Raw genomic sequence first — 18,369 nt, forward strand, 5'->3', positions numbered from 1 at the left:
ACAGCGGGGGGTTGCTTTTTGCGACCGACGCGCCTGTCTCCCTCTCACGGTTCTGCCGCCTCCGGTTTTCTCCCTTCTTCTCCCTATTTCTCCCTTTCTCTCCCGCTGCATGAGATTCGACTCGCAGCGAAGACGACCTGGCATTTCAAAGTTCTACAGGCCTTTCCTTTTTTCCGCCCTTTTCAGCGATTCCCTGCGGCGCTGGTGGCGCCGTGTGCACTCGCTTGCATGCAGGGGCTAGCTGTGCCGTCTCTCTTGTGTGTGTCCAAAGCGCCGGCAGTTCCCCGATTTAGCGCAGGCTTTTCGGCCGTTACAGGCTTCTCGAAATGCGCAGAGGGTCGAGGAAAAGAAAGAGAGGAGACGAACCGCGGCGGCACCGCGTGAGAAGAAACTTCAACGATTTCCACGAAAAGGAGACTCTCTTCAGCAGACACTCAGCGAGCGAGAAAAGCCGCCCGTCTCCGTCTCTTCCGGCGCGGCGACCGCCGCCGTTTGTCGCCTCGAGAGACGCGGAGGCCTTTAACTGATTCGGTCGCTCTTCGTCGTCAGCTTCCAACGAGGAGGAAGAGTTCAGGTTCGAGTCGCGATGGCAAGACGCCCAGTGAGGCTTCCGAGCTCTCCCGTCCGGACCGCCTGCCTCGCGTTGTCAGGCCTTGCCCTCGCTCGGGGATCCGTCCCCACTCTTGCCCTTTCTCCCGAGCTTCTCTCTCTCGCAAGCGGCTCCCAGAGGGTGGGGTCCATGCTCGGCGAAACGCATTTCCTGTGTTCCGCCTGAGCGTACAGGCGTCCGAGCATGTCTCCGCGAACTGCTGTGCCGACGGCAAAAGTCGAACACTGGAGAGGGCTGGCTTCTTCTCTCTCGGCTGTGACCGCAAAGCGCCTTTCCGAGTTTTTTCTCTCTTTTCCCTTCGCTCTCCCTTGTCTCCTCTGGCTCTGCCTCTGCCGAGCTTTTTTCTCCCCTTACCTGTCGTTTTTGCCGCTCGTCCCCCCTCTCTCTGTCGCTGTTTCTCTTCTTTTCCGTAGCCCCGTCTCCTCTCCGGCTTCGCGGAGCGTGTGTGGGGTCGCGTGTGAGCTTGCCGTCTGAGCGGCATGCGTTTCTTCTCCCTGACGCCTTCTGAACTCGCGAGTCTCTCGCAGAGCGTTCCCTCACAACGGTTTCTCTGCGCGAAGGCACGCAGTGTGGAGTCGACGCCCGCAGCTCTCCACAGCTTCCCTCACATCTGGCAGGGGGGCGACAAGGAGAAAAAGGAGAGGCTTTCGAGGCGAGATCCTCTTTCCGGCGCGCAAAGGCGAATGCAGAGAGTCCGAGCAGGCCTTCCTTTCCGTTATCTTCAGCATGCGAGGCTCTGCGCCGGGAGCAGCTCCTCGAGAGCGAACTCCCCACACCTCGCCCGTACTTGCAGTTCGAAGCGCTGCGACTTGCAAGAGAAAACGCTCACACGACATGAAGAAAATCGAAGCGGCAACGTCTTTCTCAAAGGATCCGTCGACTTGCAGACAATTGATGGAGGCGAAAGGCAAAGGAGTTCCGGGAACGAGGAAACACAGAGTTCAGCGCTCTTCTGCCATGTCTCGATCAGTGGCCAGGAACAGCTTAGACGCTGTCTGCGGGGGAGCCTCTGACAGGAACAGTCCGGAGATGTTTTCAGCGCCTCCATGCTTCGCTTCTTCCACGCCGGCTTCCAGTCATGCAGCTCTCTCTGCTGGAGAGTCGACCGATCCCTCTCAAGGCCTCTCGTCCCGTTTGGAGGCCTGGCAAGGACGACGGAGAGCGAAGAAAAGGAAACTCAACTCCTCTTTCGACAGCGAGCTCGCCGGCGAGGTCCCCGACGCCTGGGAGAAGACGCGTCTCGCGTTCGATTTGCCAGCCCATCTTCACAGAGCGAAGCCTTCTGTCCCGCCTTCTCTTGCCTGTCTCATGGCAGAAGCCTTGGCTGATCACCTCTTCGCCTCCTCGGCCTTCTGGACTCGATTCCTCGACTTCGGGACTCAGTCACAGAGCCGCGTTCTCCCGCAGACTGTGTGTGTGCGAGAGCTGGCGGCGAAAGGAGAAACGAAAGACGCGGCCGAGGCAAAACGGTACGGCAAAGACCGAGCAGCGGTTGCGGCGGTTCCGGAGGAGAAAGTCGACGAAAACGAGGCAACTCAAGAGAACGCACCGACGCGGGACGTTCCTTTGGCAGACGCCGTAGCAGATAAAGGCAAGGGGACCTCGCCGAGCTTCGGATCTGACCGCTCACGCTCTTCGTCGCCTTCTTTCGCCTCCCTGTCGCCCGCTTCGACACCAGCGGCTTCTCCACGAGCTTCGCTACTCTCTCTGTCTCATGGTCCTGGGCAGCGGGAGCCGACGAACTGGGAGGAGACACAGCCGCGGTGTTCTCGAAGGCACAGCGACTCACATCTCCTTGCGATGGGCGCGATCAAAGCCGTGGACAACGCTCTGAGAGCCGGCGGACGCGGCTTACTCTTCCCCTCTCCCCTCGCGCCTCCCTTCTGCCTCAGCGCCCCGCATCCCCCTACCCCCAGGGACTTCCAGGTCGCGCGCTGCTACCAGAGAAGCCTTGCAAATCACCTGCGTCTCTTGGCTCTCGAGTTCTGCGAACAAGAGAGAGAACAAGCGGAGGAGAGGGAGCAAGAGGAAGAGAGAGAGCCAGAGGAAGAGAGGGAGCCAGAGGAAGAGAGAGAGCCAGAGGAAGAGAGAGAGCCAGAGGAAGAGAGAGAGCCAGAGGAAGAGAGGGAGCCAGAGGAAGAGAGAGAGCCAGAGGAAGAGAGGGAGCCAGAGGAAGAGAGAGAGCCAGAGGAAGAGAGAGAGCCAGAGGAAGAGAGAGAGCCAGAGGAAGAGAGGGAGCCAGAGGAAGAGAGAGAGCCAGAGGAAGAGAGAGAGCCAGAGGAAGAGAGGGAGCCAGAGGAAGAGAGAGAGCCAGAGGAAGAGAGAGAGCCAGAGGAGGGGAAAGAACAAGAGGAAGAGGGAAAAGGAAAGCAAGGAAAGAATCACGTCGGCGAGGAAGGAAGTCATTTCGGGGATCAGCGGGAGGATGCTGAGAAGGCGGAGGGTCGGGGCGAGGCACCGGAAGACCTTCGAGACACGGATTGGCGCAAAGAGGAAAACGAGACAGGGAAGCAAGCGATGGAGGTCGATGTTCTTTTTGAAGGTTCGCACGCTCCTGAAAGGCCTTCCGCTTCGAATGGCGAGATGTCTCTGTCGGTAGCTGTCTCTGGGAGAACAAAGAGCGCGACGCCATTCTCCATTTCCTCCAGGTCTGGGGAGTCTCCTGTCTCCGTTGACGAGACAAAACGAGGCCAGCATGATCTGTGGTACAGACGCTACTTGGGTCGCCGCCCTGGTTTGTATGAGGTGGTCGGCAGCGACGAGGCCAGGCGAGAAGGTCCCGCGTTCCCTCTCTGGAAAGTTGTTTTCTGTGAACTTGATAAGTCGGCATGGATCTCCTCTCTAAGAGAGGCGTCGCCGTGTCGAAAGGCGACGACGTCCTCAAAAAAAGTGGACTCTCAATGTCTCGTTTCCAATGCCCTGAAGCTGCTGAGGGCGGCGACCGCCCACTCAGAACAGTTCAGCGTGTACGAGACAGATCGACGAGAGACAGGCACTGCAAATTTCTCTCCGCCTGTCTCGAGTTCTGCGTCCAACGGCAGAGAGATGAGCGACCAGCAGGTGTATCTGGCTGGTGATAAGAGCGCAGCGTCGGAGACACTCGAAGGCGAATCGAGGAAGGCGCTTGAAGAGTCGAGCGACAGCTTCATGCAGCGACCGCGTTCCCAAGACAGCCAAGGAGCTTCCACGACAACTCCCTTTTTCCTTCCTTCGCCTCCTGTGCTTCGCGTCGCGCTTTTTTCTCTCGTTCAGCGCCTCTGGCCGACGCCTCAAGGCGAGGAAACTCCCTCGCCTGTCGCCGCCTTCGTCTCCGCCCTGCAGGCGTGGTTGTGCGCCCTAGGAGACATGAGAGGCTCAGGTGAGGAGGCTGCGCTGTGCATGAAGTCGACAGGTGAGAGAACGAGCGTCTCCGGAAGCTGCGTGTGTGCGTTTGCGCCAGCGCATGCATCTGTGCTTTTCAGCTCCAACCGAACCGGTTTGGCTGGGAAAGGCGACAGCGACAGACGCGCGAGGCTCGAGGAGTCTAGGGTGCACCTGGAACTCACCCGGCAAGCACTCGTGGAAGAAATGAGAGCCTGCGCCGCAATTCTGTCTCGTTCCCAGGAATGCGTCTGGGACCTTCAGGTTCTCCGCGAAGCTGAAAGAAGGCCACAGCGGACAGAGTCCACCGAGGGAGAACCGCCCGCGCGCGGCATTCCGGTCTCGGCGCAGCAGAGGGAACGCGGCAGAGGAAAAATGGTGAAGGACGGCGACGAAGCAGAGGATCCAGGCAAGTGGCGAATGGCTAGACATGAAGGAGAAGTCCGCGACCCAATTCAGACAGGGGGAAGGACCCCTGTGTGCTGTGGTTTCTCTGACGCACTCGGCGACAGCGAAGTTCCAGCCGAGAGAGACGGCAACGAAACACTGCGCGACGCATCATCCAGTCTCGGCGCTTCTCCATCCCCGGACGACGGCTTTTTTCGAGGCGAGGACGCAGGACGAGGTGTGTCTTCTCGGCCGGATCACGCCTCGCCCCCAGAGGGCGCTTTTAGGGACGAGGTGCCGTTCAGTGGAAAAGACGACGGCGACGGATACCGTGAGTTCTTCTCGGAGAACGGGAGGTGCAGCCCAGATTCGAAGCTCGACGAAGCCTTCTGCCGCGCCGCCAGAGACGTTCTGCTGCTGGAGGCGCTCCTGCGTATCCCGGTGGCAAGCGTCTCACGAGAAAGGCGGGAAGAGATTCTCGACTGCGAGAGGACTCTGAGGCAGATCGAGAACAGTCTGAGGAACGAAGAAGAAGAAGACGCAGATCCGCTAGAGGGTCTGCTCGCCGCCCTCAGTTTCAGTCGCGACCTCGAGGAACGACGAGTGACCAGTGCCCTGGTTTTTGGGATGCACGCGACTTCGAGCTCGCAACGGGAGTCCTGCGAGGCGGCGAGAGACCATCCAGAAGGCGAGGCAGACGAAAAGGAAAACGCATACGCGAACGCAGGAGCAGAAAACGAAGCTGCGAGCCGCGGGTCTCGGCCTCCCGCTCCCGCTGTGAGTGCTGAGGCAGAGACTTTGACGGAACTCAGAGGAGAAGGGAGAAACGCAGACAAAGTCTCGACGCGAAACAAAAGAGAGCCTGAAGGAACAGGGCGCACAACGCGAAGCAGGTCGAAGGCCGAGTGCGTCGACGAGGCGCATGTTATGTCTCCGCGAATCGCCGAATCGCCCCTGGTCACAAGCTCACCCTGGAAAACAACGGACAAGAACGAAACTGCCACAGAAGGCAGCCGTGGCGAGGAAGAAGGAGAAGAGGAGCGTGAAGCATTTGAGAAGGAGAGCGAGTCAAGTCGAAGGATGCGAGGAGTGAAAAAAGAGGTTGAACGAACATATGCTGGGTTTTTTGAACCAAACTGGGTGTCGCGGTACCTCGACGACGTTCGTCGTCTCCTTCAGCAAGCAGCCAAAGACTTGTGCATCTACATCACTTTCATCTGCGAGCACTGTCTGCCCGAAAGCCACTTCAGTACTTGGTATGCGCACTGGGTAGGCCTCCGTAGCTACCACGAACTGCATGCGCAGCTCGCCAGAGAGCGCGGGGAGCTCGACGCTGCACTCGCACATCTCGAGAAGCAGCTGGAGGAGACGCAAGATGCAGATGACGAGGAAGCGGTGGACTCATGGGGACGGACGGACTGCGAAGACGAGAGCGAGGCGGAAGGCGTAGAGTCTCCCTGGCAAAGAGGGAAAAGACGAGATGAAGGAGGTGCCTGTCAGTCGTCGCAGCCGCTTCGACCCGGCGGTGTGGGCGTGAGAGGCCTGAGAGAAGGGAGACACTTGGAGACACTTGAGAGGGAACGCAGAGGCGAAGGCGAGACCCGCACCCAGAACAGCAAACAATACATGGAAGGCTGGCGAGAACTCAGCGAGGCAGGTGCTCAGAGGCGAGGGCAGCAAGAGAGGAGAGGCACTCTGCATGTAGAGAAGCATGTTTCTGATTCTGTCTCTCCCTTGGTTGTCGCGTCCGTACAAGACGCGCCAAGAGGCAGAGCGGGCAACGAAGGGATTCACACTCATGGATGCAGTGTCCAGGACTACCTGGCACTCAACAACGCCTCCGTCGTCCCATTTCCAAACGAACTGAGAACGCTGGAGGAAAACGCGCGACCCAGAAGAGAAGGAAAGAGAAGAGACGGACGGCGAGAGAGGCGCTCCAGGTCGAGACAGGGGAAACGCGCAGTTGGCGTGCGATCGGTGAAAGCCGAAGAGGAAGGAACAGTGGACCCGGACGAAATCGAAGAGTAGGTGGAGGCCGAAGACCCGTCAAAGAGAACAGAGGGGTGTGGCCAGTCAAACGCGTCTCGTGGATTCTTCTTGGAGAGGAGAGAAAGGAGCAGTACACGGGTCGTTGGTGTGCGTCTTTCTCACCTGTTGATAGTGTCCCTGAATCATCATAGTATTTTCCAGCATATTAGGTGATGGCAAGAGTCATCCCATTCAAAACGGGTGATGTGTGGGGGGTGGAGCGAGACCACGAAAAAAAAAGTAGGTTCTCTGTTGCGCTTTGGCGCCTGGCTTTCCTGCAGTCAGTCCGCATCTCGTTTTCCACTGCAGAACGCGCATGCAAACATTTTGAGAGGTTGTTTTCGTGGTCTTCCCTGTGCTTCTGGCTCCGCATTCGCCGGCACGCAGATTTCACTCTCTGTTTCTCTTTTCCTTGGCTCTTTGTCGCCTTTTTGATCTCGTGCTGCGTCTGTTTTTTATCTCTGTCTCACACCTCCACTTCTGTGTCTGCTTCTCAGGAGAGCGGCCGACGTATCACGCTCTGTGTAAGCGGCCGCGTCCTTGCATGTGTCTCTCAGGTTGTGACGCGTGTAGCGCTTCTCGATTTCTCCCTTCAGCGGCAGGCCTGCAGGGAGTTGTCTGTGCGACTCGCCTCTCTACACCCATTTCCTCCCCTGCTGGTTTGTCTGGTCTTTTCGCAGCGTCCCGACTCAGACAGTGCGGACGACGAAGCCGTGTCTGGAGTCTGCATGGCTCCGAGGCCGGCGCGACCGCAAGAGCGCCTGCATGTCTTCACCCGAAAAGTCTTTTTCTCTTGGCAGGCCGCAGCCCCCGTCAGAGCGCACCCCACGAAGCGGTGCTGCGGCTTCTTCCTCGTCACCGCGGTTCCTGCAGAACGCATGTGGAGACGAGTCTCCAGAGGAGCCGCGCGGAAACGGCCGAGTGTCAAGTGGAGCGCCGGTTTCGCGGGAAGACCGCGGTCCCGCTGCAGCGGCCGTGGTAAGGCACCAGACGCCTGAGCGGTTGTGTCTGGCAGCAGCGCGTGTGGAAGGCGACGAGGCGCATGCAAGTAGCGAACGAGACCAACAGCTCGCGCTGTGCAAACTCGAGAACTCGGGAGAAGGTGTACACGCGAGGAGCTCCGGGAGTTTGCGGACGCGCAGGTGGACCGGCAGCTCTTGCGACACTGGGGGATACGCCAAAGACGAGACACAGATTCTGAACGCAAACCTCTTAGCCGTCAAGAAGGAAAGAAGGTAAGACATCCTGGCAAGTAAAGCGACAGACAGCGAAGCCAAAGGGCGGGAGGGGGCAGAGCGTCACACACGAAGCAACGCGGGGGGTCAACACGAGACAGGGATCCTGCGGCAGAGCGCCTCGAGAGACCTGCGTCCAGATGCAGAGAGAAGGGTAGCGAGAGAAAGTCAAGTGAAACAAAGGTGGGTTTACGATGGGGATTATCCGAGTATAAGACGACACAGGCGTCTGTGTTCGTGGGCACACTGTGTGGCACATGTGACGTCTTCTCAGGTTACGGTGGACGGCGGAGGAAACGCAAATATTCGTTCGCGGAGTGAACGAATATGGAGTGGGCAACTGGAAACGCATTTCTCGACACTACGGACACCTTCTAGGGTGCAGAACAAACATGCAACTGAAAGATAAATGGCTAAACCTAGTAAAACATAACCACGTGGTATCAGATACACACTCTGACACTTGGTCACTGCGAGACCTTTCTTGAAGAGTCCGCAGTTCCTTTGCTCTCCGTAAATGCGGGTCGCTTTGAACTCGCCGAAACGGTCGTATCATTCCCTCTGTCGCTGAGCTGAAAACATACACACTTTTCTTTGGCCTCTTCAGTATTCCACAGTCCAGCCCTGACCTCTTGTGTTTTTCTCGGGGGACTTTGCTTCTCCCGAGTGCTGCGGCTGCGGACCGAAGCCGACGGTTTTTGTGGCGACTCTTCCCCACTATCAAAAGCGACTGACAGTTTTGTCGGGATTTCGGAGTAAACGGTCACAAAACTCCGCGCCGATCCGAACGATGGTTCATTCTCCTTGGTTCGCGAGACTTGCACAGGAAGACTAACGACAACATTTTGTGCTCTCTGTCGTGCGGCGCAGCTGTTTGTGGTGGTCAGTGTGTTTGGCTATCCTTCTTCTTGAAGTCTCTTCATGGTCTTTTCTTCGGTGAAGTTGGTCTTTATCCACTCGGTCGCTCCGTAGAGTGCTAATGGCGTCAAAGAACAACCGGAAACACTCAAAGGTCCTTCACAGAGTGATCATTTTCAGACGGCAGTTTCTAGCTTGTTTTTAAGAGCTCCCTAGCAAGCGCCTGCTTCTGCAGTTTCAAACTAGGATGAACAAGTAGAACCGGCCGGCCACATAGGTATCTAGTGAGAAACAGGAACAATGTCAGGGTGAGACAGGTAGGTAGGAGGGTCAAAGGACATGTCATTCGATCTGGACTGTTGGAACACTTGCATGCAGGAATGTAGGTACGTCTATGTTGGTTGTCGTTGATAAACATGTCAACAGATGTACTTTCCAGAGTACTCGCCCTCTGTAAGCGCTCCCAACACTCCATTAGTGAGATACACGCTTGCTTTAGGTGTCCGCTTCTTAGCTAAAAAATGCTTTTCTGTTGACATGGTGACAGGTGGGTATGTATTGCCCGGAATGAGGTAGAGGCCAACCTCTGTCGACGGGAAGCTGTATGAACTGTCCACCGTGCAAACACGTATGTTTCATAGCAAACTACGAGTGACCTCGGATGATTTAGCGAGCAATAAATGTTTTTCTTAGACAATGCTTTGTTGTATTTCCCCTGATGAAACCCCCCTCAATGTCCGACCCACCCAACACGGTTTGCCAGCTCCCCCCGCCTCGACGTACGTCCGTTGACAGTGGAAATGATGCCAAGCGTTTGTCGTTGCGACCTCGTGGACATTTTGCAAGAGCGAGAAGACCCGTTTTTTCCGTCTAAAACATGTCGCCAACTGATACCTTCTTAAAAAAACGCCGAAGGAACTGTGTGTGCCATGGTCCTCTAACGGACCCAGACGTGAGAGTTTACCTCCCCGGTCAATTCACCAGTCGTCTCGTGTGCATGTACTGTAATTTATGTAGGTGGACGAAGCCAAAACTACAAAGGAGACAAAAACATGAGTTGCCCGTTTTTGATATGACGGTTTTCCACAGCTCAAAATCTTGGCGCAGCCGGTATTTGTGTTTCCCCTCCTACGCGCCTTTCTTCGCTGATGTATGTAAGCTCTTACTTCCGAGCAGCCGTTCTGGCTCCTTCTAATGCTCGCCAGCCCTCCCTCGCCACTCACGCGTAAAACCTGCACGGAGTTCCGCATTCCTTTGCTCGCAAGTCGCTAATCTGTGTCCTTCATACGAGAAGCGAGCAGCAATGGGTATCCGTCGATGGGGTGTGTTGTTTCGGTTATTGTTGTCTCCAATACCAAGAAAGTTTGATTGGCCCTCCAGGATTCGTTTTTTCCGGTGTTTCCGGTTGTTGTGTCTTGGTTTCCTCGCTGCGAACTCACCAACGGCGTGCTGCAGCTCGGGGCACAACAGCAAACTGGGCGCGCGGTGGCTTGTACCCGCGGGTGTGAAATGTCGACTGTTTTCTGGCTTTCTTAGGTCATTTTTCTGCATTTTGTGTGGAGCACTTTTGTCCCTTCAGAACGTGTTTCTGGAAGAGTCGTGTTGGCACAGGAGGGGCAATAAATGTCGCTAAAGTGTCACCTACCTCAAGGGCCAACCTCCCCCCCCCCTCCGCTTCTTCCAGCAAGAATCGCTGTACAGCCACGCATGCGCTGGGGCTTGATTTGCACATCTGGCACATCTTTCCTGGAACCCGATTTGAGTGCCTGGCGCGGCGCTTTTTTCCCCACTTAGCAGTGCGTTAGTAGTTTCACAAAAAAGCGCGTGCCTCTTTCCTTCTTCCTTCTGCGGAGAGCGTCAACTGCGCAATCAGGCATGCCAGGGACTTCGCTGACCATTTGCCCTCACCCGAGACCCCCGTTCAGCCCGCCGGTTCTGGGAGCCGCCAACACTTCTTTTGGTGTGAACCTCAAGCCCGATTGCTTGAAACTCTCCAAATCATTGTTTTCCACCTCTCTAATTCTCCGCGTCGGTCGTCGCAGTTTTTTTTATTCTAAGAAGCAGCAATGGCTCCGCAAGAAACCGCACCAAGAACACCCGCAACGCCTTCGCCGGCAAAGGTGGCGAAGCAGCGCGAAAAAGAGATTGCCGCGGCAAAGGAGTGGTACAAGAACGCAGGTCCGGTGACTCAGACCGAAATGCGGAATCCCGAGGGTCTTGTGCTTCACGGCCACCACTGGGTCGTTCCCAACGCTCGCGCAAAAGTAGTCCTGTGTCACGGGTACGGCATGCACGCTCGCTTCGATTACCTTCGCCACGACCCTCAAAACCTCAAGAGCCCGCCTGTGTACGAAGGCTCTTGGGTGCACAAACTCAACAAGGCACAGTGCAGTGTGCACTGCCTCGACCAGCAGTCTTTTGGCCTGTCGGAGGGGCACAAGGGCAAAAAGAGTCACATTCTGGACATTGAGCACCTGCCTCGGGACACTCTCCAGTTCCTCTACGAGCAAGTCCTCCCGAGCCAGGATCCCAGTCTCCCGATCTTCATCTGCGGTGTCTCTCTCGGAGGCTGTATCACGGCGCGCGTCGTCGAACTCGTAGGAGGCGGCTCCGCCAGCACAAAACACAACGCAGTTCAGGTAGGAAACGAACGGAGGAAAGCAGGCGCGGCCTTGCGTTTCTTAACTACCGCATGGAGAGGATGTGACGCCGATGTGCGACTCGCGCAGCCTCCATAGATTCCATCTCGAAGCGGAAAATGCCCAAATACCTGGAGGTGGTCACGGCCAACGCCGCGACCCAGTCAAGATAACGCGCGGGCAGTAGATGTGTATTTTGGGGGGGTAAGCGTCGGTTGACGAACATCGATACGAGTTTTTTCTTGGGCAAGAAAAGTAGCTTCTCGAGGGCCGGAGTGTACGCTCGCTAGAGAAGTTTTTGCGGAGTACTTGACACAAGTCCAGCTGTGAATGAAGAGAACCTGATAGCAATTAGGAATCGGTCCGGTACGGGGCAGTAAGTTTCTCACAGCCGTCCGTTTGCTGCAAACCAGAGTGTTTCCTGAGTCCTGTGAAAATACCGCTTGCAGGCATCTAGCAACGGTGCGCTGGAAAAGAAACCTTTGCCACTGAGAGGAGCGATCTGCATGGCCCCCCTATTCCGCATGGAGAGACTCAAGAAGAAGAATAAGCATTTGCTTCCCCTCGCACGGGCTCTCGCTGCGCTTGCACCCTCCCTCGAGGTGGGAAAGCCGGCGAAAAACGAAATGTATCCTTTCTTCCAAGACCTCATCGAAGTCGACCCCCTCTGCTACACGGTAAGTGAGAGACTGTTGGGGGGAAACGGGGAATTTCGTCCCCCTTCCACCGTCACCTTTTTCTGGCCAGTCGGCGAGCTCCATTGGGTCGTGGCGATTGAACTGGAGTCTCTTCTTGATCCTTTTCAACAGAGTGGCACTTCATGGACCCCCGAGCGACCTGTGGCGCCTACATTTTGGAGATTTAGAGACACCGAAAGAAGAGAAACCCTGCTGTGGCTGCTGCCGTTTTTGTGTGCAGGGCAAGTCCAGAGCGCGACTGTCGAACGAGTTGCTCCGCGTTGTGGACACAGTCCGGGAGCAGGCCCCTTTCTTTTCTTTCCCCGACCCAGCTGTGAAAACGAAGGACTCTCCTCTGCCGTATCCTTTCTACGTCCCGGAGACCCCGTCCTTGCTGATCGTGCACTCGAAGAACGACACCTTCGTGGACCCGGAAGGCTCTGTCTGCGTCGCCGCCACGCTTGGCGCAAAGATGGACGGGAGCCAGGAGACCCTCGAGGTGAGCCAGTTCATTTTGGTGGTCGTTTCTTTGGCACGAATTGCCCCTTGTGGTGGTTCGTCCCTTGTGGTTCGCCTTCCTGAGAGAAGTTTGGAGGGAACAAAGCGATGTGGTGACTTTCGACTGTTTTCCCAGAGCAAATGTGTCAAAAAGAGCTTTCGCCTGTTGACCGAAGAGACGCTGATTCAAATCCAACATGAGGAGAACTTTTCTTGGGAAAGATCACGGAAAGAGGGACTTGAATTCTCCAGTTCATTCGACCCTAAATCTAACGCGTCCAACCCTTTCGCCACGGGCAACCTCGTGTTTTGTGGCCTGGCTCTGTGTGGTACTCTGAATTCAGAAATATCAAGCCGAGTACGACAACGTGGTGAAGTCGGGAAAGGTGGTGAACCATCCAGACGCGAATCTGTGGCTTCTCGACAACATGTGGCACTGCCTCTCGAAGGAACTGCCCGAAGGTGACTTGCTGATGGATCGTGTGATCCGTGACTGGCTCGCACCACGAATTGGTGCTGATGTCAATGTGAAGGAAGTGAAGGAGGCTAAAGACGAGGCACCGGAGCAAAAGGAAGATGGGATTAAGATACCACAACCTGAGGAGATTACAGAACGCAAGGAAGGGGAATCTCCCTCCCCAGAAGTCGATAAGGCGCCGCGCGATGCAGTTCCAACGGCATCGGAGGCCGCTCCTGCACACTCTGAGGTGGAGGCTCCGGCTGTTCAATCTGAGTCAACAGCGCCCCCAGCTGGCGAAGGCTCTCCTGCCGCCGATGTGCCTGCCCGAAGTGAGGCAGAGGGTAAGGAACAGCCGGTTGCTTCCCCAACTCATGATGAGTCGGCAGCTGCTGAACCGCAGCAAGCCACACCCGCACCTCAGTCTCAGTCTGCCACACCACAGCCCGGAGAACCAACTAACGCCGCCGAGCAGTCTGTGCTAGCTCAAACTCCCGAGCCCGACAACAGAACGTCGGAGGAGGAATCCGCAGCTACTGCCAAGAGGCTCTCGAATCAAGTTGCTGCCGACGAATGAGCTCGCCGTGAGCCAATGGAGTTGTACTCAGACGTTAATTTGTAGCGTAGGCGCAGCAGAGGAGAAATTGATGTAACAGGTCGGTCAAGCATCAACCATGTATCGGCTCCGTTCGATCGGTAAATTCTATTTGGGTTTATCTATCGGTACAACCGGCAGTCACTCGAAGGAGCCACTGGAAGATAACTGGAGAGCCACATGCATTGAGGATCCAACAGTCGCATTTCGTGATGACACCTGAGTCAGCATCATCAGCCGGTTAAACGGGATCGGGGCAAATTCGAGTACGGGTCTGGATCGAGCTCTAGAGAAGTGGAGCCGCTTGTCCGTAATTCACCGTTGCTTATCAATGGTCATAGTGGCATTGTTGAATGCTCCGCTTTGGCTTTTTTGTCGATGGGACCAGCTCGGAAGCAGTTTATTCCCTCTTGTTCGAAGGCGGAAATCCCTTATGGAACACGCGTTTCTTATGATTTTGCGCGAACAACGTATCCTGTGGTGTCAGCTGAGCAGACTCACTAACTGTTGAAATCCCGGATATAACCGTGAAAAGGTGTGGTGATTCATGGTAGTTCAAACATGCTACCTACGACCAGCACATACACGCACACTGAGCCACACAGTGCAGTTCACACGCAGGCTTCGTCGCAGCATTAGCGATGTTCGCCAGGTTCTCCAGAAACCACGGCTTCTGCCTTTCTTCGCGAGTGAGCGGTTCGAGACAGCAGGTCACTTTCTTATTAAATGTCATGCTTATAAAACGCAGACGATCCTCCGCAAGGCGTGAAAGCAGCAGTTTTTCATTCGTTGGCTAGTACCAGTGTGGAAATCCGACTGTACCGACACCGGCGTTGCGAACCACATGGTCAGTCACAAGCGTAGTAACTGCAAGAATGGAGTGTCCGCCTGTTCAGGCGCAACTGTTTTGGTGTAATGAATTTCGTACCCGCACAAGTAGGCCGTAGCAGTCCCGTGAAGACTTTCCTCACAAATTGTGTGTCTCCGGCAATGTCTTTCGTCAAAGACAACTCAGCCAGATATTTGGATCTTTTCCTGTAGCGGTCGTCCACCCGTCGCAGTAACACCAGTTTGAACATGGCGAAGCAGTTGACCCGAGCGGCATCTGCCTTCGGTCTCGTGACGATTTCTATCACAGCATGTTTCATCTGCGACCGGAAGTGGTCCGGGCAGAATGGTTCGCCAGCAGTTCTGCTGTCAAGTGCTGCACAGGAAGCCGGTGCTGGCTGGTCAGAAGGGATTTCACGAGACGCGGGTCACAAAACAAGCAACTTCACCTCTCCTCTATCCACTCATTTATCAGCGTGGAATGCAGCTCGGGGAGTGGGCCACCTACTGCCACCGTTTGACGGCCTCTCATTGCTTTTTCCTCCAACTGCTCCAAAGCTATTTGTCGATGAGTTTGGCCGCAAAAAATTTAATCTATTTGAACTCCGTGGAAACTCGCTTCAGATTCCCCTCAAAGAATGGATTGATTCATTCTTTGAACTGGCAGACACATCCTTGCCCGGCAGGCTGTTCATTGCCACAACTAATTTGCTGAACAACGCTACCGCTGTCGCGCTCAATATGACATCCGCGTATGGAACAGTCATGGACACACAGAAGGTACGCTGAGTCGAAGCACAGTTGAACGGCGTCAGAGCACTTTTACACTACATTGCATCAGGCTTTGTTAAGGACCTCTGAAACAGTCCAGCCAGTGTAGTGTCCTTCCCCGTCCGCTGAACACGGGAATCAGCGTTCGTCCTTTGGCACAAGGTGGCAGAGGTTTTACGATCTTTCTAAGAATGTTTTGTAGAGAGGCTGTTTGTTGAATCCAAGCGGGCGACAAAGAGGCCCACAACTGGTAAACCATGTAGATTGCAACAGATTGCAAGCACGATTCTAAAACGTGCTGGAATTCGCAGCATGTGTTGCGCCTCTCACACCATTCGTGGCAATGGAGATGCGTAGACTGTTCGTCAACTCCGAGAAACCGCGCCATTCACGTAAAGCAACCTCCACAACCTCCTTCTTATTCAATCGAGCAAAGTAGAGCAGTCCCTCTTAGTTTCCAGTGGGACGGCTGCACCTCTGTCCGCAAGTTAACACGGAAGACTAGGTAATTGTCTGTTCGCTTAGGGTACTTATAAACGGGGCAGTCATAGGGCTCGAACTGGCCGAATTCTGCGCTTCTGTTCTTTTTGTCTTTCGAGGTGACTGCGGTCACATACAAGATCGGCATTCTGTCGACCATGACCTTCGGGAGCGACTCATCTAGTTTGCCTTCGTGCCAGTTCCACCTGAAAACATGGAGCAATGAGCCCTGCACTTTGAATGTGCGGCCATCACGCATTTTGTCACTTGTCATGTAGCTTCGGGCGTTCGTCTCGAATGCTGCGTGGCTGCGGCGGAAGACAGTCTCACCTTGAACCTTCGATGTAGAGGCCATGAATGTTGACGCCCTCATCTGGAGTCTCCTTCACTTTGTCATAGTCATACCCCTTAACTTCAGTGTGGAGGACGACGTCGTCGAGGCCCCACTGGTCTTTTTTGTGCTGTCTGGTCACCTGCAGTGCAGAACGAGCATTAAACTCCAGAACTGTTTATAGGGTCCACGGCAAGATGAAGTGTACTGTTCCGGTGGCGACAAGAGCTAGTGCAGACAGACGCCGATTTCGAACGTAAACGTTTTTGCCCGCACATGCCGAAAAGCGTAGCCACAGCCACCGGGGTCGGAGGTGTCTTTTCTCGTGCTTGTGGCCCTCACCTCTTGCATCATCCCGGTGAGAAATCCTTCAGGATTAAAGAATCCACTGAGCCAGAACGACTTCGGTCGCCCATTCTGAAGCCAGGAAACGAGTTGTTCAACTCGCAACTGCATCCCGCTGAACCACTTGCCTAACGTCGAAGAAATCCATGAAATTTCAGCTCCACTGGGGTCTCGCAACCACTTCTTCGGGACGCGCATGTCGAAGATCAAGTTGACATCGTCCTGGAGAGGAAAGTGGAAGTAACAGAAAAAGTAGAACACCCCGACGAAGATGCCTGAGCTGAAGATCCGAGATGAGGGCATCTCTAACACAGGCGCAAAGCCACGAAGTGTCCTGAAGCCAGACGAAGGATTTGAACTGCACTGTACCTGCAAATCCGGCGTCATGATGATGAGCCCGTCAATGGCGTCGATGACCGCCATGAGGGTTTTCCGTGACAGCGCAATGATCCGTTGCATGCGCTGGACTTCCTGCAGAACAGTCGAATCCGCCAGGAATGCAAAGGCCAACCGTCTTCTTCATGACGTCGAAGTGCTAACCCAGTCAAGGTAGAACCATCCCAGTTACTGACTTACCTGGAACAGGAAGATGTTCAGAGGGACCTGAAGGCCCTTGGTCAGCAATCCCGGCGGGCTGCTCAGTTTCGAAATTTGCTCTCTGTACTGTTCTTCGACGAAGTCTGGAGGCATCTTGCTGAGTATTTCCTGGCACTTCTCTTTGACGGCTTCTTCGCGAGACTTGCCTCCGCCGCCCCTAGAATCTTTGGGTTGCGTTTCCTGGGCAGTACGAGGGACACCAGGCCAAAACTCTGTGGTGCGCGAAGCGTCCACATTTTCCTGCGTTGCAGCATTGGCTGAGGCCAGCGACGCAGCCTAACACGAGTTCTTCTTGAAAGTTTCATACACATGTACACGCGCCTCGTGGTCTTCCACTGGACACAGGAGTAGAGGGACGGAGTGTGTCTCGAGTACCTGGATGGTCTTGAGCATGTACGAAGATTCCTGAAGTCGAAAAGTTAGATCTGCATTCACGTGGAGACCGAACACGCTGGGCTGGTCGACAGCGGGCAACGTGTTGATGTACTCTCTATAGGCGGCGATTTCGAGGCAGTCAGGGATCCGGTACTGAAAGTCGTGCTGTCCAGCTGCATTTCCCGTGAAGCTGAAGTTGTGCTTGAACAATTCATCCGTAAACCACTTGCTCGTGTAGGTATTGAAGAGCTGCACACACCTCCCACAACAAATCGACGCGGAGCTTTAGCTTGGCCACAAAACGCAACAAAACGTCGGTTTGGTTTTTTGTGGGGTTCGGTGGACGTGTCGGAGTTTCTGGCCAGTGCGCATATCTGGCCCACGTGTACACGAAAGAGTTGCCCGCTCCTCTTTTGAGTCGGGGACCCCTGATGTTCAGCGAGTGTACCCGTCTGCCTTGCTTCGTCTTATTTTTTCTGCAGTTTCTCTTCGGTTGCGAGCGTCACATCTTCCCAGGAACTTAGGCAACGAACCATGGAAAACAGAAATGACGCAAGGCGTTGCCAGAGTGGGTTCATGAGCGGGAATACTGCTCCTTCCTGTGCTCAGCGTAGTCTGTGATTCATTCGAAGGTTGTTTCTGCGGAGTCTCGTGTGCAGAGAGCAACCTGTCAAAAGAGTTTCGGAGAAAAAGATGCCCCGATTCGAGATTCGGAAATAGGCATGTGGGAAGTTACCTCTCTATCTAAATCATCGGTGATTCTTCCGCCGTACTGGACCTCGGCAACCATGTAGCAGATCGTCGACCACGACAGCGGCTGGCCGACGAGAATTGTCGAGGCAAGGTGTTTCTCAATGACAAACAGCGACGCTTCTAAATCGGAGTAGTTGAATTCGTAGGGCACACACCAACCTAGAGGACCGAATTTCCTTCGCTCCTGGACAATGCTGTGCAAGAACGCCGTTGCAAAGACAATGTTCCGCCACTTTTCGTGGTCCACCTTGTCTAGAGTCTCTTGCGTGACCATGGTCGTAAACGTTCGGTGGAGCCCCGCCTTAAGTCCAATTGGTGGCTCGTTTGTCACTTTTATGCTCATTTGAAGCAAGCCGATGGGGAATCTATTGTGGGATTCGCATGTAATCCACAGCCGGAAGTCCTGAACGTGCGGGAGCGAGATACAGAGACACGCCTTCGTTTCCTCTCTTCCAGTTCATTGTCTGTCCTCTTCATTGTTTGATTTCACAAAGAACCTTTGAACCGCTGATTGGCCAACTCTCGAAACCATTCCACTGGAGGGG

General features: G+C 55.0%; 5 protein-coding genes across 5 annotated transcripts in view; 3 read left to right on the plus strand and 2 right to left on the minus strand.

Annotated features, from left to right (window-relative positions):
- The window catches only part of TGME49_306310 (RecF/RecN/SMC N terminal domain-containing protein), a 22,923-nt gene extending 22,662 nt beyond the window's left edge, over positions 1–261 (minus strand). The window contains exon 1 of the mRNA XM_018782476.1: positions 1–261. This exon is cut by the window's left edge and continues 1,025 nt beyond it. The gene's annotated coding sequence lies outside the window, so the exon portion shown is untranslated.
- A 770-nt stretch (positions 262–1,031) lies between these two features.
- Positions 1,032–8,504, plus strand: TGME49_306320 (Myb family DNA-binding domain-containing protein). The gene is made up of 3 exons (XM_018782477.1): positions 1,032–6,381; positions 7,066–7,620; positions 7,895–8,504. The coding sequence occupies exons 1-3, from the start codon at positions 1,337–1,339 to the stop codon at positions 8,106–8,108; spliced, it is 5,814 nt and encodes a 1,937-aa protein (XP_018636167.1). The 5' UTR covers positions 1,032–1,336; the 3' UTR covers positions 8,109–8,504.
- Positions 8,505–9,872: 1,368 nt separating this feature from the next.
- On the plus strand, positions 9,873–13,892 carry TGME49_306330 (phospholipase). Its single transcript, XM_002370354.2, has 4 exons — positions 9,873–11,117; positions 11,567–11,794; positions 12,036–12,293; positions 12,637–13,892. Exons 1-4 carry the CDS (start codon positions 10,545–10,547, stop codon positions 13,324–13,326), a joined length of 1,749 nt encoding a protein of 582 aa, XP_002370395.1. The 5' UTR covers positions 9,873–10,544; the 3' UTR covers positions 13,327–13,892.
- Positions 13,893–14,215: 323 nt separating this feature from the next.
- Positions 14,216–15,929, plus strand: TGME49_306334 (hypothetical protein). Its single transcript, XM_018782478.1, has 2 exons — positions 14,216–14,952; positions 15,014–15,929. Exons 1-2 carry the CDS (start codon positions 14,422–14,424, stop codon positions 15,050–15,052), a joined length of 570 nt encoding a protein of 189 aa, XP_018636168.1. The 5' UTR covers positions 14,216–14,421; the 3' UTR covers positions 15,053–15,929.
- Positions 15,362–18,369, minus strand: part of TGME49_306338 (dynein gamma chain, flagellar outer arm, putative) — a gene marked incomplete at both ends in the record, with an annotated part of 49,113 nt that continues 46,105 nt past the window's right edge. Inside the window, 7 exons of the mRNA XM_018782479.1 lie at positions 15,362–15,629; positions 15,754–15,896; positions 16,097–16,321; positions 16,469–16,570; positions 16,676–16,876; positions 17,072–17,320; positions 17,808–18,227. Coding sequence (XP_018636169.1) covers positions 15,362–15,629; positions 15,754–15,896; positions 16,097–16,321; positions 16,469–16,570; positions 16,676–16,876; positions 17,072–17,320; positions 17,808–18,227 — 1,608 coding nt within the window. The remainder of the gene's footprint in view (positions 15,630–15,753; positions 15,897–16,096; positions 16,322–16,468; positions 16,571–16,675; positions 16,877–17,071; positions 17,321–17,807; positions 18,228–18,369) is intronic.

The sequence above is a fragment of the Toxoplasma gondii genome, chromosome IX (genome assembly GCF_000006565.2).
Source record: "Toxoplasma gondii ME49 chromosome IX, whole genome shotgun sequence".
Classification (NCBI taxonomy): domain Eukaryota; phylum Apicomplexa; class Conoidasida; order Eucoccidiorida; family Sarcocystidae; genus Toxoplasma; species Toxoplasma gondii.